Raw genomic sequence first — 27180 nt, 5'->3', positions numbered from 1 at the left:
CCTTCTCGTCGGACTCGTTAAAGGAAAAAGTTTATTCCAGTCCGCGGTGAGTAATCGCTGTTCTGATGTCCAGAAGTTATTTTCAGTCATAAGAGACAGTAGCAGCAACGTTATGTACACAATAAGTAAAAAAATAAGTTACACAAAACGCAAAAAAACTAACTAAATAGCACAATTGGTTGGGAGAATGTAAAACGTCAGCCATGTTCTTCGGCGCCATTTTATAACAGCTCAATGTTCATGGCATCCTCCAAAACGCCCAACATATAAATGATTTGTAGTGATCATTTGTGAATTGTTAAACAATTATTACATGGAATGACGAATATAGGTTCATAAAAGGTTTTTCCAAACAAATAGAACCTCAGCCAGGTATACACCAAACATTAGAAAATTCTCCTCCATTTCTAAAATAGACATGCCGTCTTAAAAGGTATAGCCCACCAAACTGACAATGGCAGCCATCTTAGATTTGACAGTGAAAATAATGCAGTCTAAACTGGCAGATACATAATACAACAGCATGAAAATGAAAATATACATAAAGTTTCACCTTGCAAGGATTTTTTTAAATCTTTAAAACCTGACATAATTATATGTCTATCACCTCATACTTGTGCCAGCATCCCAACTATGGCTCCCTGGTCCACATACACTTTTGCTGTACTTTTAAACCAAGAGCTTAGCAAATAATTGAAGCACACACCTTGATGGTGGCGTCCTCGGAGGAGGTGACCATGACGGAGAAGACAGGATGGAAGATGACCCGTGTGACGGGGGAGCGGTGGCCGCTCAGGGCGTATCTCTCTGGAGGACGGGGGATCCACTCCTTAGGGTCCCTCTTCTGTGCCACCGGACCCCCTAGAGTGATCTCCTCTTTGGCCTCATTTAGCTTCGACTCCAGCTCCATCACCTGGAGGAGAGAAGGGGTGGGATTGGGAAAGAGCGACGAGAGAGGTATAAAAAGAAGGAAGTGTTAGAAGATAAGGGGTAGAAAAGAAGACAACAAGAGAAGAGAGGAATAGAGGTGATAGTTCAGTTGGTTGTTTATTATTCTCCAACAGTGTTGTTTCACGCATACTCCAGATATACAGTGCATTCAAAGTATTCAGACCCTTTCACTTTTTCCATATTTTGTTTTCTAAAATGTGCTGCTATTATTTCCAGAGGGGAGAAAGTGAAATCTTTCAATGAGAAGGTGCATCACCCCCAGACGTTCAGCGACTACTTAGAAAAAAAGTACAAAAAAACTAAGCGCACAATTCCAACAACTAAACAAGTTGTCGAGCAGTCATTTGAAAGAGTAAGAACATTTCAGCGAGACAACTCAAAGGCGAAATCCATTAACGCCAAGATAATGGGATTCATTGCCCTTGACAAWCAACTGTTCTCTGTCGTGGATGATGTTGGCTTTCGCCGACTGGTCGAGCACCTCGAGCCCCGGTACACAATACCAAGTAGGCGCTATTTTTCATATGTTACCCTACCGGAGTCACACATTATTGTTGAAAAGCACATCCATGAGCTACTTGCTGTGGGCATCACTGCTATTAGCTTCATGACTGACATTTGGACCAGCAATGTCAGCCCCATGGGCATGCGGAGTCTGACAGCACAGTGGGTCGACGAGGATTTCGTAATATGGAAAACAGTATTGCATGCTCAAGAATGTGCTGGTTCTCATACTACTGCTGCCATTTCAATGGCATTTGAGAAAATGTTTGAAACTTGGAAACATGAACACACTCCTAGCGCCATTCGAACAACTGACTCGAGAAATAAGCTCATCAACTGCGTCCGCAGCAGACGTGATACCCTCTGTCATGGCATTGAAACGCCTGCTCAACTAAACTGCCGACACAGACCGTGGGGTTATAACTTGCAAAAGTACTCTACTTGTGGCTGTGAACAAGCGATTCGGTGTCATTCTCTCTGAGCCTCTTCACTGTGTCGCCACCATGCTCGATGCTAGGTACAAGGGCCGCTACTTCAATGCAGACAAGAAAAAGGGTTTTTACGTGAAATGTTACAGACACAGCTGGACAAGATGGAAATGGATACAGTGACAGTGCGCACCGAGGAAGAGGCCACTGACAGACAGAGCTGAATCTTCACTGCTTGACATGTATGATGAAATCCTGGTTGAGAATAAACAACTGAACAAATGAACAACAAAACAGCACAGCAAGTAAATTAAAGAAATAGGTTTTGATTATGTTTTACTGGTAATGGGGACATACGTAAATGCCAACAAAATAACTTTTTGGTGTGTGTGTGTTTCAACTATTTAACTTAACTAGAATGCTTAAAAAAAGTAGCTAAACTGTTAAATATCAGTTATCGGTATCTGTTTTTTTGTCAAGGAAAATATCAAATATCGGTATCGACCAAAAATGTAATATCAGTGTATCCCTAGTCTGAATACTTTCCGAATGCACTGTTCACACATACAACAGTCACAGTCAACTGACATACACATCAAATACCATAACGCCACAAACGTGACGTCAACAATCACCTTCTTCTGTAATCTGATGACAGAGGTCCATTTCTTTTCCAAAAGACCAGCYTACTTCTTATCTAACTCCTCATTCTGTGGAAGAGAGGGAGGGGAGACAGAAATGGAAATATGAGAGAATGACCGAGGTTTAAAATTGAGGAAATAAAAGAATAGGTTAGTGTTGCAAATCGGGAAGGTGTGGGGTTAGTTAGTGTGTGTGTGTGCTCTTACCATATCTAATTCAGCCTCTTTCTTGAAGGTGGAGTAGGCTTCCTCATAGCCATTGGAGCGTAGGTAGTCTGCTATTGCTCGGTTTCTAACACACACAGAGAGAGAGAGAGGAAGAGAAAACAGATCTGGTAGTCCTTTCCACTCACAGCCCATCATCCCGTAAACGTGTTAAATGGCAGATTGTCCTTTATACGCGCCTAAATTGGAATGCAGTGGCTGTACAGACACATGCTATACATAACGTCAGGGCTCAGGTTCTCCGCTTCACGGCACAGTATACGTTTTGACTGACAGCCATTATAAAGTTGAGCAACACACGTGACAAAATGCCTCCATCCCTCTCGCTAATTGGGCTACTTTTGCACATTTGTTGTCTGAGTGAAGGAAAAATTGAGTATTGTAACACTGCTTTGATGTCACAGAAGCAAACCACACACCCTTGAGTCCAAATGTGCACTACACATTTTCATTATCAAATATTTATGACTGCCATGTTTGATCCACAGTTACAAGGATAACATGCGTGACATCCTGGGTTGTCCTGAACAGAATGAGCCCGTTTGTCATATTGTGAAGAACATCTGCTGTGGAACAAGCACTTGAAAGCACTCATGATTGCATTCTATGCGCACCAAAATTACAATCCGTTTGTCTGAAGTGCCTTCTGAAAGCCGAACACTAAAATCCGATTTTTTTAACAACCCATGTTGGATTCAAGTTACGCACACCTGACCCAGATTGGGATTTATAAAAGGAACTTTTGGGGATTGCGTAAACAACAGTAATTGTGTTGGGGTGCGGACGCAGGGCTGTATTCCAAACAAAAAAACTGCAAGTGTGCTTGCTTCAGTTCCTCAACGGCAAAGCTAGGAGAGCTAAAAGAAAGCACCTCTTTCCTTGAGTCAAAAGTGCATTGAAATGACTTAGGAACTGTGCACAGTTTGGAGGGGTGTGTGGCCACTTGGAGACACCAGCTAGACCTCWCACTCAAACCCTTGTAAAAGCGTTCTTTTAATTACTGCCATGGTCATGCATATGCTTTTTAAAGTTCTTCCATATTAGGCCAATTTCCAAGAGTGTAAGGTGCTAACACACACATAATATTGCAAGGTTTTCAGAGTCTTCATAAAAAGGTATGTAACCTACAAAAACTTTTCTGTAACGTACATTGAGTTAGTCCACCATTCCAGTTTCAACCGAGCATGTTTTATTGAGTCAGTGTTTTCTGTGATGACTTAATGCTAAATGTATCCTTGAATGACAACAGTGATATCAGCAGTTCCACCTTAAGAGAAACCTCAGTTCCACCTTAAGACAGAAAGAGACCACACCCTGTCTGTCTGGCAGAAGCTGTGCTGCAGTGAAAGTGGGTGTGTGTGCTGGAGTGTGATGTCCAGTGATATGTTTCCTCTAGGAAAACCACACCGAGAATTGAATCACAGATGGTGTGTTTATGGTTGTCATGGAAACATGGCGACACTCAGGAGAAGCAGATCGACCAACGCGACCAAAACCGCATGCGCACACACAGAGTTGTATGTCTGAGTGGCAGCCTGGTTCCATTCTCTGATGAGGGCTACATTTCCTATGAGCAGCAACAAAAAAATCTCTGACATCCTCAGCACTCCTCAAATGGCTGTTGGATAATTGTAATATGTGTGCGTGTCGGAGAGAGGGAGAGAATGGGAGTGTGAGAGTGTGTGCGCACAATTTTTTCAGAGAGAATGTGGTGTGTGTGTCACATTCACATAAGTATTCAGACCCTTTACTCANGTGCATGGAAAATCCCGCTAGCTCTATATTGTTCGTATCGTCGTTCAGCCACGTCTCGGTGAAACATAAGATGTTACAGTTTTTAATGTCCCGTTGGTAGGATAATCTTAAATCGTAGGTCATAAATTGTATTTTCCAATGATTGCACGTTAGCAAGAAAAACGAATGGCAGTGGGTGTTTACTCGCTCGCCTACGGATTCTCAGAAGACTGCCCGATCTGCGGCCCCTTTTCCTGCGTCTTTTCTTCACGCAAATGGCGGGAATCTGGGCCTGTTCCAGTGAAAGCAGGATATCCTTCTCGTCGGACTCGTTAAAGGAAAAAGTTTATTCCAGTCCGCGGTGAGTAATCGCTGTTCTGATGTCCAGAAGTTATTTTCAGTCATAAGAGACAGTAGCAGCAACGTTATGTACACAATAAGTAAAAAAATAAGTTACACAAAACGCAAAAAAACTAACTAAATAGCACAATTGGTTGGGAGAATGTAAAACGTCAGCCATGTTCTTCGGCGCCATTTTATAACAGCTCAATGTTCATGGCATCCTCCAAAACGCCCAACATATAAATGATTTGTAGTGATCATTTGTGAATTGTTAAACAATTATTACATGGAATGACGAATATAGGTTCATAAAAGGTTTTTCCAAACAAATAGAACCTCAGCCAGGTATACACCAAACATTAGAAAATTCTCCTCCATTTCTAAAATAGACATGCCGTCTTAAAAGGTATAGCCCACCAAACTGACAATGGCAGCCATCTTAGATTTGACAGTGAAAATAATGCAGTCTAAACTGGCAGATACATAATACAACAGCATGAAAATGAAAATATACATAAAGTTTCACCTTGCAAGGATTTTTTTAAATCTTTAAAACCTGACATAATTATATGTCTATCACCTCATACTTGTGCCAGCATCCCAACTATGGCTCCCTGGTCCACATACACTTTTGCTGTACTTTTAAACCAAGAGCTTAGCAAATAATTGAAGCACACACCTTGATGGTGGCGTCCTCGGAGGAGGTGACCATGACGGAGAAGACAGGATGGAAGATGACCCGTGTGACGGGGGAGCGGTGGCCGCTCAGGGCGTATCTCTCTGGAGGACGGGGGATCCACTCCTTAGGGTCCCTCTTCTGTGCCACCGGACCCCCTAGAGTGATCTCCTCTTTGGCCTCATTTAGCTTCGACTCCAGCTCCATCACCTGGAGGAGAGAAGGGGTGGGATTGGGAAAGAGCGACGAGAGAGGTATAAAAAGAAGGAAGTGTTAGAAGATAAGGGGTAGAAAAGAAGACAACAAGAGAAGAGAGGAATAGAGGTGATAGTTCAGTTGGTTGTTTATTATTCTCCAACAGTGTTGTTTCACGCATACTCCAGATATACAGTGCATTCAAAGTATTCAGACCCTTTCACTTTTTCCATATTTTGTTTTCTAAAATGTGCTGCTATTATTTCCAGAGGGGAGAAAGTGAAATCTTTCAATGAGAAGGTGCATCACCCCCAGACGTTCAGCGACTACTTAGAAAAAAAGTACAAAAAAACTAAGCGCACAATTCCAACAACTAAACAAGTTGTCGAGCAGTCATTTGAAAGAGTAAGAACATTTCAGCGAGACAACTCAAAGGCGAAATCCATTAACGCCAAGATAATGGGATTCATTGCCCTTGACAAWCAACTGTTCTCTGTCGTGGATGATGTTGGCTTTCGCCGACTGGTCGAGCACCTCGAGCCCCGGTACACAATACCAAGTAGGCGCTATTTTTCATATGTTACCCTACCGGAGTCACACATTATTGTTGAAAAGCACATCCATGAGCTACTTGCTGTGGGCATCACTGCTATTAGCTTCATGACTGACATTTGGACCAGCAATGTCAGCCCCATGGGCATGCGGAGTCTGACAGCACAGTGGGTCGACGAGGATTTCGTAATATGGAAAACAGTATTGCATGCTCAAGAATGTGCTGGTTCTCATACTACTGCTGCCATTTCAATGGCATTTGAGAAAATGTTTGAAACTTGGAAACATGAACACACTCCTAGCGCCATTCGAACAACTGACTCGAGAAATAAGCTCATCAACTGCGTCCGCAGCAGACGTGATACCCTCTGTCATGGCATTGAAACGCCTGCTCAACTAAACTGCCGACACAGACCGTGGGGTTATAACTTGCAAAAGTACTCTACTTGTGGCTGTGAACAAGCGATTCGGTGTCATTCTCTCTGAGCCTCTTCACTGTGTCGCCACCATGCTCGATGCTAGGTACAAGGGCCGCTACTTCAATGCAGACAAGAAAAAGGGTTTTTACGTGAAATGTTACAGACACAGCTGGACAAGATGGAAATGGATACAGTGACAGTGCGCACCGAGGAAGAGGCCACTGACAGACAGAGCTGAATCTTCACTGCTTGACATGTATGATGAAATCCTGGTTGAGAATAAACAACTGAACAAATGAACAACAAAACAGCACAGCAAGTAAATTAAAGAAATAGGTTTTGATTATGTTTTACTGGTAATGGGGACATACGTAAATGCCAACAAAATAACTTTTTGGTGTGTGTGTGTTTCAACTATTTAACTTAACTAGAATGCTTAAAAAAAGTAGCTAAACTGTTAAATATCAGTTATCGGTATCTGTTTTTTTGTCAAGGAAAATATCAAATATCGGTATCGACCAAAAATGTAATATCAGTGTATCCCTAGTCTGAATACTTTCCGAATGCACTGTTCACACATACAACAGTCACAGTCAACTGACATACACATCAAATACCATAACGCCACAAACGTGACGTCAACAATCACCTTCTTCTGTAATCTGATGACAGAGGTCCATTTCTTTTCCAAAAGACCAGCYTACTTCTTATCTAACTCCTCATTCTGTGGAAGAGAGGGAGGGGAGACAGAAATGGAAATATGAGAGAATGACCGAGGTTTAAAATTGAGGAAATAAAAGAATAGGTTAGTGTTGCAAATCGGGAAGGTGTGGGGTTAGTTAGTGTGTGTGTGTGCTCTTACCATATCTAATTCAGCCTCTTTCTTGAAGGTGGAGTAGGCTTCCTCATAGCCATTGGAGCGTAGGTAGTCTGCTATTGCTCGGTTTCTAACACACACAGAGAGAGAGAGAGGAAGAGAAAACAGATCTGGTAGTCCTTTCCACTCACAGCCCATCATCCCGTAAACGTGTTAAATGGCAGATTGTCCTTTATACGCGCCTAAATTGGAATGCAGTGGCTGTACAGACACATGCTATACATAACGTCAGGGCTCAGGTTCTCCGCTTCACGGCACAGTATACGTTTTGACTGACAGCCATTATAAAGTTGAGCAACACACGTGACAAAATGCCTCCATCCCTCTCGCTAATTGGGCTACTTTTGCACATTTGTTGTCTGAGTGAAGGAAAAATTGAGTATTGTAACACTGCTTTGATGTCACAGAAGCAAACCACACACCCTTGAGTCCAAATGTGCACTACACATTTTCATTATCAAATATTTATGACTGCCATGTTTGATCCACAGTTACAAGGATAACATGCGTGACATCCTGGGTTGTCCTGAACAGAATGAGCCCGTTTGTCATATTGTGAAGAACATCTGCTGTGGAACAAGCACTTGAAAGCACTCATGATTGCATTCTATGCGCACCAAAATTACAATCCGTTTGTCTGAAGTGCCTTCTGAAAGCCGAACACTAAAATCCGATTTTTTTAACAACCCATGTTGGATTCAAGTTACGCACACCTGACCCAGATTGGGATTTATAAAAGGAACTTTTGGGGATTGCGTAAACAACAGTAATTGTGTTGGGGTGCGGACGCAGGGCTGTATTCCAAACAAAAAAACTGCAAGTGTGCTTGCTTCAGTTCCTCAACGGCAAAGCTAGGAGAGCTAAAAGAAAGCACCTCTTTCCTTGAGTCAAAAGTGCATTGAAATGACTTAGGAACTGTGCACAGTTTGGAGGGGTGTGTGGCCACTTGGAGACACCAGCTAGACCTCWCACTCAAACCCTTGTAAAAGCGTTCTTTTAATTACTGCCATGGTCATGCATATGCTTTTTAAAGTTCTTCCATATTAGGCCAATTTCCAAGAGTGTAAGGTGCTAACACACACATAATATTGCAAGGTTTTCAGAGTCTTCATAAAAAGGTATGTAACCTACAAAAACTTTTCTGTAACGTACATTGAGTTAGTCCACCATTCCAGTTTCAACCGAGCATGTTTTATTGAGTCAGTGTTTTCTGTGATGACTTAATGCTAAATGTATCCTTGAATGACAACAGTGATATCAGCAGTTCCACCTTAAGAGAAACCTCAGTTCCACCTTAAGACAGAAAGAGACCACACCCTGTCTGTCTGGCAGAAGCTGTGCTGCAGTGAAAGTGGGTGTGTGTGCTGGAGTGTGATGTCCAGTGATATGTTTCCTCTAGGAAAACCACACCGAGAATTGAATCACAGATGGTGTGTTTATGGTTGTCATGGAAACATGGCGACACTCAGGAGAAGCAGATCGACCAACGCGACCAAAACCGCATGCGCACACACAGAGTTGTATGTCTGAGTGGCAGCCTGGTTCCATTCTCTGATGAGGGCTACATTTCCTATGAGCAGCAACAAAAAAATCTCTGACATCCTCAGCACTCCTCAAATGGCTGTTGGATAATTGTAATATGTGTGCGTGTCGGAGAGAGGGAGAGAATGGGAGTGTGAGAGTGTGTGCGCACAATTTTTTCAGAGAGAATGTGGTGTGTGTGTCACATTCACATAAGTATTCAGACCCTTTACTCAMTACTTTGTTGAAGGACCTTTGACATCGGTTACAGCCTCGAGTCTTCTTGGGTATAACGCTACAAGCTTGGTACACCTGTATTTGGAGAGTATCTCCCATTCTTCTCTGCAGATCCTCTCGGGCTCTGTCAGGTTGGATGGGGAGCGTTGCTGCACAGCTATTTTCAGGTCTCTCCAGAGATGTTCGATCGGGTTCAAGCCCGGGCTCTGGCTGGGCCACTCAAGGACATTCAGAGACTTGTCCCGAAGCCATTCCTGCGTTGTCTTGGCTGTGTGCTTAGGGTCATCCTCTCTGTTGGAAGGTGAACCTTGACCCCCAGTCTGAGGTCATGAGAAGGTTTTCATCAAGGACTTTGCTRAGTTCATCTTTCCCTCGATCCTGATCAAATGTTTRTCACTGTGTGCCTAAATTTCTTTGCGTGCGCCTACATTTTTTAACTTCGCACACCTTGCAAAAAAGGGTCAGCGTAGAGCTCTGGGATACAGATTCCTGAAAAAAGCCTGCAGTTCCCTGCAGCCTGCAGTTGACATTAACCTTCATGGCTTCAAGGAGAGGGGGCTGTCATTCTCCCCTGGTTTTACAAGAAAATACATTTTAATATCATAGCATATTTAGCCCTCCGGTCAGCCCTGACAACCATATGCTATTTCCCCCACTTTAAATTAGCCTACAGGCGCGTACCAACCGAGGGTCCACAAGACCTGACACAGATCAAGGCAAAAAAACACCCCAAAAAATAATAATCTGAAATCAGTTTTATGATGGCGAACAGCAGACTTTTCACTGTTTTTAGCGTAGGCTACTGTTACCCCAAAACTACCAGAATATTACCCTAAAAATAAGTGTGCATTGTTTGCTGTTGTGGCCTTTTTAAGCGTCATTCTGATTGGTCAAGAGACTAAAGCAAATATTTTTGAATTTCAACTATCCGGATATCCGCAAAAAAATTATGATATTATTTAAATAGAGAAAAAAGTTCAAATGCCCATCTAAGGGTGTTTTCACACGTGTTCTCTTTCAGCTAATTTTTGTGAACTCAAACCCCCTCAAAAGAGCCCCTGAAGCAAACCGAGACCACCTCCGGTTCCCTTTTTTAGGACAATGTTAATGCAAAGCTCCCCAAGCTCGCATGTCATAATTCCCACACCACCCACTAGAGTACTGKAACACCGTTTACCCTGCCATAAACCCTCACATTGGTGCCACAAAAGAGAGAACTCAAAAAACCTCTMTTTGGTTCACGTCGGGGGCACTTTTGAGGGGTCTGAGATCCTTTGGAGTGTTCAAACTGCACTAAAAAATGAAGCAAAACGCACAAAATTAAAAACATTGTCTGAAAGGGACCAAGTGTGAAAACATCCGAACACACACCCCAAAAAAATTCAAAGGTGGGAATTGCCAGGTACCTCACAAAATGATGTGTATACGATATGTATTGCAGTTTGATACTGAGATTTTATTGTAATCTGATGTTCCAAACATATTGCTCACTATATTCCTGCTGCAGAGAGAGAGAAAAAAAAAAGAGCATGACAAAATTTGTTTTGAGCAGTCAAGGAAATAGGTGCGGAAAACATGTTGCCGCACTGTTTAAAAAGATTTAGAACAAACCATAGGATGAAAAATATTGGCGTTTTGGCAAATGTACAGCCAGCTATCGCTAGCTAATGCTACCTAGCATTACAAATCGATACTTTGAGTCAAAGTATCAATGTAATATCGTCCAAAATAATATTGCGATATGTAACTATCGATCCCCGCCCCCCCATATCACTAGTGTGTGTGTGTGTACTTACAGTTCGTCTCTTTGTCTCTGTGACAGCACCATGTTGGCTGTAGTGGCTGCTCTCTCCCTCTGGGGGAGGCGGGTGAGACAGGGTGAGATGGTGTAGGGGGGGTTCTCAGGTCCCTCGGTCAGTCGTTCAGACTTCAACCCTCAGAAACTATAACTGGTATTCCACAAAAGACAGAGAGAGCGAGAGAGAGGCAGTCAGAAAACACGGGGGAGAAAAAAAAAACAGAGGTAGAGGGAGAGTGGAAGAGAAAGACAAAAATGTACTGGTTGTTGACGGAAAACAATTACAGATAAGAAATGAACATGGTACACAAACAATGACTGATATCTGCCATTCTGCCTAATGGCAAGGCTCACCTGCTCCTCTCAGTCTGGACTGACAGGTGTGGAACAGGTTTAGGCTAATAGTGCTATATAAACTCAGCAAAAAAAGAAACGTCCCTTTTTCAAGACCCTGTCTTTCAAAGATAATTCATAAAAATCCAAATAACTTCACAGATCTTCATTGTAAAGGGTTTAAACACTGTTTCCCATGTTTGTTCAATGAACCATAAACAATTAATGAACATGCACCTGTGGAACGGTTGWTAAGACACTAACAGACGGTAGGCAACTACGGTCACAGTTCTGAAAACTTAGGACATTAAAGAGGCCTTTCAACTGACTCTGAAAAACACCAAAAGAAAGATGCCCAGGGTCCCTGCTCATCTGCATAAACGTACATTAGGCATGAGGACTGCAGATGTGGCTAGGTCAATAAATTGCAAGAAATGTCTGTACTGTGAGACGCCCAAGACAGCGCTACAGGGAGATAGGACGGAAAGCTGATCGTCCTTGCAGTGGTAGACCACGTGTAACAAAAACCTGCACAGGATTGGTACATCCGAACATCACACTTGCGGGACAGGTACAGGATGGCAACAACTGCCCGAGTTACACCAGGAACACAAAATCCCTCCATCAGTGCTCAGACTGTCCGCAATAGGCTGAGAGAGGCTGGACTGAGGGCGTGTAGGCCTGTGGTAAGGCAGGTCCTCACCAGACATCACCGGCAACAACGTCGCCTATGGGCACAAACCCACCGTCGCTGAACCAGACAGGGCTGGCAAAAAGTGCTCTTCACTGAACGAGTCGCGGTTTTGTCTCACCAGGGGTGATGGTCGTATTCGCGTTTATCGTCGAAGGAATGAGCGTTACACCGAGGCCTGTACTCTGGAATGGGATCGATTTGGAGGTGGAGGGTCCGTCATGGTCTGGGGCGGTGTGTCACAGCATCATCGGACTGAGCTTGTTGTCATTGCAGGCAATCTCAACACTGTGCATTACAGGGAAGACACCCTCCTCCCTCATGTGGTACCCTTCCTGCAGGCTCATCCTGACATGACCCTCCAGCTTGACAATGCCACCAGCCATACTGCTCGTTCGTGCGTGATTTRCTGCAAGATAGGAATGTCAGTGTTCTGCCATGGCCAGCAAAGAGCCCGGATCTCAATCCCATTGAGCACATCTAGGACCTGTTGGATCGGAGGGTGAGGGCTAGGGCCTATCCCCCCAAAATGTCCGGGAACTTGCAGGTGCCTTGGTGGAAGAGTGGGGTAACATTCTACACAGCCAAGAACTTGGCAACAATCTGGTGCAGTCCATGAGGGAGAAGATGCACTGCAGTACTTAATGCAGCTGGTGGCCACACCAGATACTGACTGTTACTTTTGATTTTTGACACCCCTTTGTCTTGTACACATTATTCAATTTCTGTTAGTCACATGTCTGTGGAACATGTTCAGTTTATGTCTCAGTTGTTGAATCTTATGTTCATACAAAATATTACACGTTAAGTTTGCTGAAAATAAACGCAGTTGACAGTGAGAGGATGTTTATTTCTTTGCTGAGTTTACAGTTGATGTCGAAGTTTACATACACCTTAGCCAAATACATTTAAACTCAGTTTTTCACAATTCCTGACATTTAATCGAGTAAAAATTCCCAGTCTTAGGTGAGTTAGGATCACCACTTTTATTTAAGAACGTGAGAATGTCAGATAATAGTAGAGAGAATGATTTATTTCAGCTTTTATTTTTCATCACAATTCCCAGTGGGTCAGAATTTACACACTCAATTAGATTTTGTAGCATTGCCTTTAAATTGTTTAACTTGGGTCAAACTTTTCGGGTAGCCTTCCACAAGCTTCACAATAAGTTGCTGAACGTTGGTCCATTCCTCCTGAAGAACTAGCAATACTTAGTCAGGCTTGTAGACTCCTTGCTTGCACACACTTTTTCAATTCTGCCACACATTTTCTACAGGCTTGAGGTCAGGCTTTGTGAGGCCACTCCATACCTTGACTTCGTTGTCCTTAAGCCATTTTGTCACAAACTTGGAAGTATGCTTGGTGTAATTGTCCATTTGGAAGACCATTTGCAACAAGCTTTAACTTCCTGACTGATGTCTGAGATGTTGCTTCAATATATCCACATTTTTCTTCTCATGATGCTTTCTATTTTGTGTAAGTGCACCAGTCCTCCTGCAGCAAAGCACCCCACAACATGATACTGCCACCCCGTGCTTCACGGTTGTTTGTGTTCGTCGGCTTGAAGCCTCCCCCTTTTCCTCCTCAACATACGATGGTCTTATGGCCAAACAGTTCTATTTTTGTTTCATCAGACCAGAGGACATTTCTCCAAAAAGTACGATCTTTGTCCCATGTGGAGTGCAACCGAAGTCTGGATTGTTTATGGCCGGTTTTGGTGCAGTGGCTTCTTCCTTGCTGAGCGGCCTTCAGTTCTGTCGATATAGGACTCGTTTTCTGTGGAATAGATACTTTTGTACAGTTTCCTCCAGCATCTTCACAAGGCCTTCGTGCTTTGTTCTGGGATTGATTTGCATTTTTGCACCAAAGTACGTTCATCTCCAGGAGACAGAACGCGTCTCCTTCCTGAGCGGTATGACGGTTGCGTAGTCCATGGTGTTTAACTTGCGTACTATTGTTTGTACAGATGAACATGGAACATCAGGCGTTTGGAAATTGCTCCCGAAAATGAACCAGACTGTGGACGTCGACAATTTTTTCTGATGTCTTGGTTTTTCTTTTGATTTTCCCATGACGTCAAGCAAGAGGCACTGAGTTTGAAGGTAGCCTTGAAATACATCCACAGGTACACCTCCAATTGACTCAAATGAAATAGTTCTAACCAGACATCATTTTCTGGAATATTCCAAGCTGTTTAAAGGCACAGTCAACTTAGTGTATGTAAACTTCTGTCGCACTGGGATTGGATACAGTGAATTATAAGTGAAATAATCTGTCTGTAAACAATTGTTTGAAAAATTACTTTGTCATGCACAAAGTAGATGTCCTAACGACTTGCCAAAACTATAGTTTCTTAACAGACATTTGTGGAGTGGTTGAAAAACAAGTTTTAATGACTCCAACCTAAGTGTATGTAACTTCCGACTTCAACTGTACATATGAGATGAGTAATGTGGGGTATGTAATCATTATATAAAGTGGCATTGTTTTTAAAGTGACTAGTGATACATTTTTTACATCAATAATTAATTATTAAAGTGGCTAGAGATTTGAGTCTGTTGCAGCAGCCACGATGGCCTTGAGATAGAAGCGTTTTTCAGTCTCTCTGTCCCTCTTTGATGCACCTGTTGACCTCGCCTTCTGCATGATAGCAGGGTGAACAGGCAGTGTCTCGGGTAATTGTTGTCCTTGATGATCTTTTTGGCCGTCCTGTGACATCGGGTGGTGTAGGTGTCCTGGAGGGCAGGTAGTTTGCGTAATGCGTTGTGCAGACCTCACTACCCTCTAGAGAGCCTCACGGTTGTGGGAGGAGGAGTTGCCGTACCAGGTGGTATATCAGCCAGACAGGATGCTCTCGATTGTGCATCTGTAAAGGTTTGTGAGTGTTTTTTGTGACAAGCCAAATTTCTCACCCCTGAGGTTGAAGAGAAGGCGCTGTTCACCACGCTGTTCTGGTGGGTGGACCATTTCAGTTTGTCCGTCATGTGTACGCCGAGGAACTAAAACTTTCCACCAATACTGTACCCTCGAGTGGATAGGGGGGTGCTCCTCTGCTTTTCCTGAAGTCCACGATCATCTCCTTTGTTTTGTTTGACGTTGAGTGTGGATTATTTTCCTGACACCACACTCCGAGGTCCCTCACTTCCTCCTTGTAGGCCGTCTCGTCGTTGTTGGTAATCATGCCTAACACTGTAGTGTCGTCTGCAAACTTGATGATTGAGTTGGAGGCGTGCATGGCCACGCAGTCATGGGTGAACAGGGAGTACAGGAGAGGGCTGAGAACGCACCCTTGTGGGGCCCCAGTGTTGATGATCAGCGGGGTGGAGATGTTGTTTCCTACCCTCACCACCTGGGGGCGGCCCATCAGAAAGTCCAGGACTCAGTTGGACAGGGCGAGGTCGAGACCCAGGGTCTCGAGCTTAATGACGAGTTTGGAGGGTACTATGGTGTTAAATGCAGAGCTGTAGTCAATGAACAGCATTTTTAATCATAGGTAAAGTTTGTATTGGTACGGATTCTGCAACACGGTGAGACTTTATGGCTGGAACTGCAAGTGTGTGTCCAGGATTCCTGTTAAGTAGCAGTTAGCTGCTAGCCATTGTGAAAACAGAYCAGGCTAATGCTAGCAGTGCTAGCCAACCAGTGTTTTTATCCACACCTGGGCACAAATGTAACAAAAAATGATGATTTAGTTATTATGCCCACAGCCTCTGGAATAGCCTGCCAGAGAACCTAAGGGGGGCCGAAACTGTGGACATATTTAAAACATGTTTTATTTTTATTTTTTACATTGGAGTATTGTGTAGATCGCTGATAAAAAAACTACAATTAAATCCATTTTAATCCCACTTTGTAACAACTCATTTTGGAAAAATCAAGGGTGGTGTGAATACTTTCTGAAGGAACTGTATCAGTATCTAATGCAGTCCAGTCACTGTTCCGTCAAACTTTCAGTTTTGCGCCAAAAGTTCATGTAGCATGCGCCACAGATCTCAAGGTAGGTCTTAGCCAGTTGGTCAGTTACTTGTCTCCTGTCCATCTRTCATTCTCTCAATCTGTGAACTACATCATACACAACAGCCAGACCGTACAGTAAGTAATACCACAGTAGACTTAGCTAGGAGACTAACTCTCCAAACCATCCAGAGAGTCACAGACACACAAGGCCCCTATAGACAACCGGGTTCTTAGAGAGGAGCTAGGGCTAGTATTACTGGACAACATTTAGGCCACACACAAAGGGATGGGCATTTGACTGTTCGTGTACTGGCCTAGGCTGACCAAATCTGAATGGCACTAGCAGTTCGCAAAGTAGCCTAAGCGGAAAATAGACAAAGAAATTATTTCAAAACTGCAGCTCGTTGGAACACATTTTACTACTTCAAATCAACCATTGGATTTAGAATTTGGGATTAAACGGTTGTCTTTTGGCAAGGAATGTAACTCGCGTCAGATACACATCTCATTCTAAAATCATGGGCCTTAATATGGAGTTGGTCCCCTCTTTGCTGCTATAACAGCCTCCACTCTTCAGGGAAGGCGTTCCACTAGATGTTGGAACATTGCTGCGGGGACTTGCTTCCATTCAGRCACAAGAGCATTAGTAAAGTCAGCCACTGATGTTGGGAAATTAGGCCTGGCTTGCAGTCGGTGAGGTGTTCAATAGGGTTGAGGTCAGGGCTCTGTGCATGCTAGTCAAGTTCTTTCACACCGATCTTGACAAACCATTTTTGTATGGATGCTTTGTGCATGGGGGCATTGTCATGCAGAAACAGGAAATGGCCTTCCCCAAACTGTTGCCACAAAGTTGGAAGCACAGCGTTAAGATTTCCCTTCACTGGAGCTAAGGTTCCTAACCCAAACCATCAAACACTGCCCCAGACCATTATTCCTCCTTCACAAAACTTCACAGTTGGGACTATGCATTGGGGCAGGTAGCATTCTCCTGGCATCAGCCAAACCCAGATTCGTCCATCGGACTGCCAGATGTGGAAGCGTGATTCATCACTCCATAGAATACGTTTCCACTGCTCCAGAGTCCAATGGCAGTGAGCTTTACACCACTCCAGCCGACGCTTGGCGTTGCGCATGGTGATCTTAGGCTTGTGTGCGGCTGGTCGGCCATGGAAACCCATTTCATGAAGCTCCTGACGAARAGTTATTGTACTGACGTAACTTCCAGACGCCGTTATGAACTTGGTATTGAGTGTTGCAGCCTAGGAAAGACGATTTTTAACGCGCTGCGAGCTTCAGCAATCAGCGGTCCCGTTCTGTGAGCTTGTGTGGCCTACCACTTTGAGGCTGAGCCGTTCTTGCTCCTAGAGCAATAACAGTACTTGCACTTGACTGGGGCAGCTCTAGCAGTGCATACATTTAACAAAGTGACTTGTTGGAAAGGTGGCATCCTATGACAGTAAGGTCTACACCTGTGGTATTCGATGCATGAGACAAATAAAACCTGATTTGACGATGCCATGTTGAAAGTCAATGAACTCCCCAGTAAGGTCATTCTACTGCCAATGTTTGTCTAAGGAGATTGCATGGCTGTGTGCTTGATTTTATACACCTGACAGGAAAGGGTGTGGCTGAAATAGCAGAATTCAGTCATTTGAAGGGGTGTCCTCATACTTTTGTGTATGTAGTGTAGATAATATCCCCATAATCTAAAATAGACATAAAAGTGGCCTTGACAATTTATTTCCTATAAAGAAAATTCAGACATGCTTGGTTTCTGTAAAAGAAACCAACCTTGAACTTCAACTTCTTCAGCTCAGTGACATGTTCTTTAAATTACAGTTGGGTATCAAGTCAAATACCAGGATATTTGTAGGAAGGAACTCGCTCAAATTGTGTACCGTTTAGGGATGTGGCGATCATTTCCTCAGATGGTGATTGTCAAGCAAATAACTGGGTCGGTCTCACGGTAATTGACCGTTAATGAACATAAACACATTTAGCATCTCCTGGCTTCAACGTATAGCCTACAAGCCACTGATGCAGACCTTTGGAACTTTTTTAAAAGTCTAATAAATCCATGTAATATAGCCTACACCTTCACAATAAATCCATTTAGTTATTTTAGACAGGTCTAAAGAAACATGATATGAAGAAAATGTAGTCCATTTCAGAAGAACAGAATAGCATAGTCTGAGTAAAAAAAAAATATATACACATTATTTAACTAGGCAAGTCAGTTAAGAACGACAGATTTTTACCTTGTCAGCTCGGGGATTTGAACTGTTACTGGTTTAACGCTCTAACCACTAGGCTACCTGCCGCCCCTTATCTYGCTATGCCAAATGGCTGTGGGCTACAAATTTTGCAGATAAGATTTCCTTCGAATTCTGTGGCATTATTTTATAGTATGAAGAATACAATTGAACAAAGCTGAATAATATATAAATATTTTCTCCAAACGCTTTGAGGGAGTGCGCAAATGCGGCTATTCTGTGTTGAGCGGTTAACAAAGAAATAGGTACTCCTACATGCTCAATTTAGAGTTATTAATGTAACTTTAGTTGTTCTACATGTTTTGATTTTTAATACATTGTAAGGCTGCATGATGCAACTAATGATGATTTGAAAAAATTTGCTTGAAAAGGCATGAGCTCTGGTTTGTTTTTTGCGCAGGGCGTACACACTTTATCATTCACAATTTGACAAGCACTTGTTAATGCCTCAAATTTCATGGCGGCATCCCCTCTGTGTGGCAGTAACGCACCCTAAAAAAATCAATGCCTTTTGCCTCCAGTGACAATTGTGCCCTTGGCCCGGAGTGCTGCGTTGTGCCCTTCTCCCTGAGCGCTGCACGCGCCAAAGCATCTCTCACTCCAAAAGCTCTCAATCACCTGATCGAGTCTTTCTCACAGGCTACAAATGAAGACAGACACATCGGGGACGCAACCTTATCCAATTCCGAGATGCATATTGAAGATATTGGAAGAACTGTCCACATTTACTTTTCATCAGCAAACAACTAGCAAACAGCAAAAGCGCTAGCCTATGTCAATCTACTATCCCCCATAGTACAAAAGTTGAACTATTCTATGCTAAAAAATAATATTCCACACATAGTCTGGGACAGTTGTGGGATGCGATAGATGACAAATTAATACAAATACTAGCATCAACTTTTTTTTTTAGGCAACGTGGCTCACGCAACGGATCAGAACATTTAGCTTAAAATGTTGTTAAACTGTTAGGCTATTTCCTCACATTATAAGCACAGCAATGCGCACATGGCAGTAAGCTATAAGCGTGAATGTTCCATTYGTAAGAAAACGCCATTATCAAAAGTGACCGAAATGRGATTATGCATGTAATGCTTTTATTATAAAGGTGAATTTTTACGGTGAAAATTATCTTCCCCAAACGTGAAACTCATGCGCTGCTTATGTATGCTAATTAAGCTCTACAACCCTTMTAAAYCGGATTAATGGGCTTCGTTTTAAAGAAGTTATTTGGCCACTTAAATTGCGATACAAAACCTTATCAAAACATACGGGCTAGGCTACATGAGGTGTGCGATTATGAGTTGAAAAAGTCACAAAAAAGTCATTGTTTCTTATGCTGGGCATCATCCACAAGTGATAACATAGGCTAATACTGTCACCCATCAGACTATTCTTGATTTAATCTCGTCTTTACATATACTAAATAATAATATATATGTGTGACATTTGTTTTGATGCAGCTGTCTCCAAACAGGGGCAGCGGGAAAAAGTACGTAATCTATGCACTTGAATAGCAAATGGAGGACGCTAATAATATAGTGTGGTATAAGCACAGCACTTATTAATGAATAAAGAGTTCCTATTGACTATTTTACCATTATGAGTTCTTAAATAACTTAAAAGTTAATTTATTTATTCAGGCAGCCATAGCCTTATGATTGTGTAATGATGCATAAGTAGGCTCAATCATTAAAATGTAATATCAAAATGCCTTAAAAACATGTAACACGTAGCCTACCGATTACAAGGTGTAGCCTGTGTCCAAAACATTGGAGTCTGGTCCAGTCATTCAACACGACATGTTTAAACTTCTCCCTTAATTTTGTTATAGTGTTGGGATGGTGACTTGGGAGAAATATGATGGAATATTGTAGATGGATGGAATATTGATGGAAGAGATGGAATATTGTATCTCCTGTCCAGCTTGTTTATCATATTCTTGAAGCTGTCTTTGCAACTGTAAATAGGAACCATGTATTTGGCTATGTGATAGGTGATAGCCTCTGATGTGTCTGCGGGATGTTTTAGGTAGGGCATTATACTTGAAAACACATCGGCAATCAATGCCTGTTTGACGTAGATGGCTGGTTGTGGCTGAGGGGCTTTGCTGCTGGGTTTTTTCACCACCATTCTTCAAATGATTGAATCAATTTGTTGTGTTGCCTCTTGTAGTCGCCACAAATCTGAGGTACTTTTATTAACACAACTTGCATTTGGTTGTCATTGGTTTGCCTGGTGCCAAAATACTGCCATACTACTGAAGAGGCACCTTTATTTGGCACCATATACGACACTGTCGTTAATACTAACAGCACTCATGTTTCCAACACACAGAGTTAAAGGTAAAGCCACAGAGTTTCTAAACCTCATACTGTACCGTCTTTGGTAAAGCACTTTCTCTCCCCGCCCACCAGCACCTAACTGCGTGCTCTAAGCGGGGAAGCTTGTGATTGGTATGCATGTGTATTCCAAGCAGAGAGTGAATGAACAGTCTAGAATAGATCGTCTCATTGGAGGAGGTACCGGAGTCTAGTTGTTGTTTTAACAGATCGTCAAAGAAAGGAGAAAATCGCAGCCTCTTGCGATACGGATATTCAACATACCAATATCACAATTTCGATCTGAATTGCATTAATCATACCACACATATTGCTCATCATGTCTTCTGCAGAGGGAAATGAGAGTCACGAGAAAACGAGTATTGATCAGTCATGGAAATATGTGCTGAAAACAAATTGTCTCCCTTATTTAAAAAGACTGAGAACAAGCTACGATATAACAACACTGGAGCTTTGGTGCAGGCACAGCCAACTAACTCAACATTTTGAACGCGATATTGTCGCCACATCGCCAAAAATAATATCCCGATATTAGGGATGCACATTTCGGGCAATTTTGCTGCCGACTCACCGACCCTCATTCACCGGTCACAAATTGTTAAAAAATTTCCAAACAAAATGACGTGACCAACAGAAAATACTATGCATGCTTGTACAAGGAACTGACATTTTTCATTAAGCGCTTAATGAAAGCATGCAACAATAGCACACCCATTGTCTTACAGTAAAAAGTCTATAACCCATTATTGAACATGCAACTGCTGTAATGAAGCAGCTAAATAAACATGTTTAAATATTTACCAAAATGCAATTTGTGGGAAAACACTGATATAGGGCTGGGCGGTATGCCGTATTCTACTATATAGCGGTATTTAGGCACGGACGGGTTTGGGTTTTTACTTTACCTTCTATAACGGTATTTGAATGTTTGGTTTGTTAAATGTGATACGCCCTGTGTAACGTCCATTTTTATAGTTTACTCCGCTACTTGAGTCCTCTCTCTCGCTCTCCCTAGTCCCTGTCACTCAACGAGCGCATTTGTTGCTTGGCCACGAGACACTTTCGTTCAGTCTGCATGGTCAATGCAGCACATGCAACAATGTTGATGACAACGATGTTGCTTCCACTTTGATCTTAATATAAACCCACAAGTGTTCTATAGTTGCAATCTTAGTTTGTGTTTCTTACATCGGCAAACAGCTAGTTTGTATTCTCTTAGCAAGTTAAGCTAAATTATGTTAGCCACTAATGCTAATCGCTAGTTAGCTGGCTAGCTAACTAGATAAAAGTACTGAGTCAGAGCAAAGGTATCTAGCTAATACAGCCTGATACCAGTACTGGTGGAGGCTTAAATCAGCATGTTTTTTTTGTGCAACAGTATCTTCTAAATCAAATAGGAATATGTGAAGCATGAAAATGTTGGCTATATGAATAAAGATTTAATATAGCCAAAAATTATAGGGTCCCCTAGGAAACACTGAACATCACATTTTTTCCTACCCTGTCACAATAACATGTCCATGGCATTTTCATTCGTTGTCATGTCAAACAACACTGTATTCAAAGTGCACACTATTAATTATATTCTAACTATAGAATTATAATAAACATTCCATTTCCATGATTCCAAAAGTTCACCTAAGTGTTTTGATCTAAATCACAATTGCACCATTTGGTTAAAAATAAGGCCTAATATTTTTGCCCACATCGTGGAAGTCTGGAAATGATCTCAAATGAGTGCAGGAAATGCAGAAATGGATGGAAATTGTTTTAGGTTGAAGTTGAACTGAAAAGTATAAAACAAATCAGAACTGAGAAAGACACATTGAAATAATTTAGAATATATGTGTTGCCACCCTAGGGTCACACACTACTCATAAAGCAAATGTTGAACTTCTATTAATCAAAAACATAAAATACCGTCATACTGTCAAAGACTTGAAAAATACCATATGATATATTTTGGCCATATCACCCAGCCCTAATCTGACCGAGACAAACATTTCTGTTKGAAATTTTGAAAGAGGGAATATAACAGCAACAACTAGTATGGTTGCTAATATGATTAGGATTGTGCCTTTGGGTTCTGGACAACGAAATAAAGTTATGAAAACCAATAGAATAGGAGAGAAATGCTGGTTAATGACATGAGGTAGTCTTTATAAAGAATTGCCTCCACATTTCTATGGTTGGATTTTGGCTAGGCTATTTTGAAGCCAGGTAAGACATTCCTCATTATTTGAAGTACAATTATACTGCCTCAACCTCACATTGTAAAGMGGTGGGTGACACGCTGATACTATAGAAAATGGAGTTGAATGGTGAAATAAAAAATATTAGCTATTTTAAAATCGTGGGCATCAAAACAGTTATTAGCATGCAATTTAATTTTAAATTATTTGTTGCACAATGACTGGGCTTATAAAAGCACATTTCACTCCACTACCAGCTTTTTGAGGAGTTGCTCTCGCACTGACTGACAGGTGATAGGCCATTCAGCTCCTCAAACTAGGTTTTGTATGCTGCGCCAATTTAATTCCACTAAATTACTCAAATTAACTTAGCCTGATAAGCATGACCGGTTAAATGCATTTCCAGCAGCTAAACGATTAACATCACTACCTGATATGTAACTATCAATTTTTGCCCCCATCACTAATACCTACTGTAAAACATGGTGGTGGAACTATGTTATGGGGCTATTTTGCTTCCACTGGTCCTGGGGCCCTTGTTAAGGTCAATGGCATCATGAACTTTACCAAGTACAAAGACACACACACATACATACACACACACACACACAAAAAAACAATATATATACATACACGTTTGCCTCTGCCAGGTGGCTGAAACTTGGCCACAAGTGGATCTTCCAGCAAGACAACAACCCCAAGCACACATCAAAATCCACAAAGAAATTGTTAATTGGCCACAAAATCAATATTTTGCAAATGGCCATCTCAGTCTCCAGACATGAAGAGGCCAGTCCATAAGTGCAGATGAATGATATCAAGGATCTGGAAGGATTCTGTATGGAGGAATGGTCTTAGCTCTCTCCCAATGTGTTCTCCAACTCATAAAACATTTTAGAAAAAGGCTCTGTGTCATTATCCTCACAAGGTGAGGTATTGAAAGGTGTTAAAACATGGTTGTCAATCATTTTGACCCCTACCTTTGAGAAGAAAAAAAAGTATTAGTTAAACAAAATCTCATTCTCTGAGCAATTGTATTAGTATAAAATAATATAATAACTCAATATTTTAATTATAATGTTTGCTCATCTTTTTTAAGRGTGTCAATTTCGGACCCACTAATAATAGCAGACTGACAAAAACAGTGAAGTTTAGCACAGGCTCATTAATTGTTGTTTTTAATGTCCTMTTGCTCGCTGTTCGTTCCACCCTCACTCAAATCATGGATGACAGCTGCCTTCTAGCTTAAACGCAAATAATGACCTAGAATTCAGATCAGATGTACCTTGATGGTTGGTAAAAAAACAACATTGAATTGTTAGTGGGTTCAAAGGTAATGTCAGCCCACATCACAAACAGCTGTGTCAAGACAGCATTGAGAGATTTCGTTTTGTATGGCCCAGTGCCCCAAGTTTGCTGAGTTAATTAWYCAATAAGGCACGAGGGGGTGTGGTATATGGCCAATATACCACGGCTAAGTGCTGTTCTTAAGCACAACGCATAGTAGAGTGCCTGGACACAGCCCMTAGCCATGGTATATAGGCCATATACCACAAATCCCTCAGGTGCCTTATTGCTATTATAAACTGGTTACCAATGTAATTAGAGCAGTAAAAATATATTTGTGTCATACCCACGGTATACCACGGCAGACAGCCAATCAGCATCCAGGGCTCAAACTACCCAGTTAATAATGCATTTTAGACCATTCAATTGGTCCTCAAGGGTAATCTCCACCCAKCGGGTGGGCCATGCAAAACAAACTCGGCTAATAGAGTTCGCCAGCTTGTAGTCCTAAAAAACGGAAATGAGTTACCTCTGGTTCATTCAGCCATTCCTATGGGGGAATGGGGTTTTGGGATAAACACCAAAAATAGGGTCTAAGGTTAACACAGGCMTAGGAGATCTTATATGGTTTGTTCTGTGAAATAAAGAGTCAGTTAACATGACCTTTATGAATTATGACGCCTTTATATGCGGCAGGTAGATAAGAGCGTCTGCTAAATTACTAAAACGTAATGTGCTTGTTCTGATTACATAATTCACAAAATGTGACATTAGCTGCTTAAGAGCATCTCAGAACAATGTGTATAAGATCTAAGCATGCGTTTACCACAGACCTTATACGCCATTKATTTTCACATTGGCCTCTGCAAACAAACCATGGCGGAGTTAGTGCTTACAGAAATACGCCATTAACGTTACTTTTTATTTTCTATGAGTCCCCTCCAGTGACAGTTAAAGTTAGCTAGCTCAAACTACGTTGTCTTTGCCATAAAGGCTCATGAAAATACCCTTCTGGCTTGCTAACTGTTGACAACACAAATCGTGAATATAACGTTAGCCAGTTAGCTAGCTTAACGTTATAATATCTGAACCGAAATGTAGATATACACSCAGCGAATGTTCGATGTAGAGTAGCCACTAGACAACCAGAAACCACTTTATCTGWGTAACGTTATTCATGATAAACACCATAATGCGAAAACTCCACCCTYTTTAGCTTATATTCTGGTGGCAAACAAGCTGTCTCATCACATGAACGATGTGATTTATTTTGGACATTCAGCCCATTTAAGCCTTGATCGACATGTATATATGCTCGAGGAATCAACACCAGAAATGTGATGTTACTAATTTAACTCAAATGGCACACAAGATCGCTAACGTTACCTAGTTAACGTTAACGCCCTAGTTAGCTAACGTCTAACATTAACGTTACAATAGTTAGCCATTTTCCAAAAGTGTTTACACAAGTAGACAACTCCTTACCTTASCTAGATTAAATATCGGCGCAGGTAGTAAAACAAAGGTGATACTTAAATAGGTGGTTTACTAGCCAACATACCGGTAGGTAGCTACATGATCTAGCATGGAGGGAATTGGCTATCCAAGGTTGCAGCAATGACCAACATACGCCCTTCCAGCCAGTTAGCTAGTTGACGAATGCAGCTTGTTACGTTAGCTAGTAAGACCGAAATTGAAGCGGTTCGTTWGCATTTTATCTTGCCCAAGTCCTCTCACCAAACATGACATTGTCACCTAATAGAAGTAATAAACCAATACTATATTCTATAGTTCTGTAATTTCAATCAATCATTCCGCATTCGGACAATTTAAAGTCGAACCAACTGAGCCGTGGCTAATTGCTATGCTGACTTGCTATGTTAGCTACTAAAGTTTAAAATCTTAGTAAGRTAACGTTCCACGTAAACAAACTCGACGTGAATGCTAGCCAAGTTTCCAAATGTCATGGATTAAAACTACACGTCGAGACAACATTGGATACATGTATCAGAACAAGATAGAATGTCATGATTTAGCTACAATAATCAATTTCCCAACCGTTTGTTGTTGCTGTAACTGCCTCTCCGCCATTTTGAGACAGACGGGAAGCGCAAAACAACTGCAGCCACATCGTCATCATTACCGCTTCGTTTTATCAAGATAATAAAATCAACTCAACTCACCCTTCTATGTATGATCTGTCTCAAAGTCCGTGTTCTGTGATCTAAATAGGCGATAAAATGTTATGTTTTTGCTGGGATATGTCCTATCACCAGGCAGGATCAATCTTGTTTTCAGTACGCGCACGGGTTGGTGTTGCTTCGCAGGCGGTGACAGCGCAGTGCGCACGCCCGGTTCAAATGAACAATAATAATAATAATAATAATAATAATAATTATTCTTCTATGATATCATGGCGGTCCGCAAACAATCGTTTAAGTGCACGCCACCACCTACTGTGCTGGAATGAACAAATTCTAAACCAAATAAATCCCTAACTTCTTCCACACCCTCCTCCAAACCCCCAACCCCATTTAACTTTATCTATATCATGCTGAAACACTCCACCCTTAGGTTTGTTCAGCATGTCAACAACCATTTCAACAATAACATCTGTTACCCCCAATATCTATTTTGCCGTCTCCACAATAACCTTCAACCTGGCATTTCTGCTTTCCACAACCCGAGTCGTATTGATAACCTTACCAATAAAAGGTATGAAGTCCACTTTATTCATTATCAAAGTGTCCTTRGACGCCGCACATTCATGAGCACATATTTCTGAACAGGCCTCGAAACCATGCCAGGACCATCAGAAGCACCAGCACTGACAGTAGGTCCACAGGTACATCCATGTATGATCCATCAGTCAGACAGCAGGTCCACTTAGTACAGGAGCAWCCATGTAAGATCCATCAGTCTGACAGTAGGTCTACTTACTACAGYTACATCCATGTAAGATCCATCAGTCTGACAGTAGAATTGCAGAAAATAACTGTTACACA

The 27180-nt window shown here is 41.9% G+C and overlaps 1 protein-coding gene across 2 annotated transcripts in view; it reads right to left on the bottom strand.

Annotated features, from left to right (window-relative positions):
- The window catches only part of LOC111951088 (lissencephaly-1 homolog B-like), a 45655-nt gene extending 19127 nt beyond the window's left edge, over window positions 1–26528 (bottom strand). Inside the window, 5 exon segments of one of the 2 annotated variants that reach the window (XM_023969090.2) lie at window positions 5505–5711; window positions 7317–7391; window positions 7530–7614; window positions 11099–11251; window positions 26359–26528. In XM_023969090.2, coding sequence (XP_023824858.1) covers window positions 5505–5711; window positions 7317–7391; window positions 7530–7614; window positions 11099–11130 — 399 coding nt within the window. In that variant the 5' untranslated portion in view covers window positions 11131–11251; window positions 26359–26528. 2 annotated transcript variants of the gene reach the window in all.
- Between the last annotated feature and the right edge of the window lie 652 nt (window positions 26529–27180).

This window comes from Salvelinus sp. IW2-2015, linkage group LG23 (assembly GCF_002910315.2).
Source record: "Salvelinus sp. IW2-2015 linkage group LG23, ASM291031v2, whole genome shotgun sequence".
Classification (NCBI taxonomy): Eukaryota; Metazoa; Chordata; class Actinopteri; order Salmoniformes; family Salmonidae; genus Salvelinus; species Salvelinus sp. IW2-2015.
Note: the sequence above shows the minus strand (reverse complement) of the source record. Positions and strands in the feature narration are given on the sequence as shown.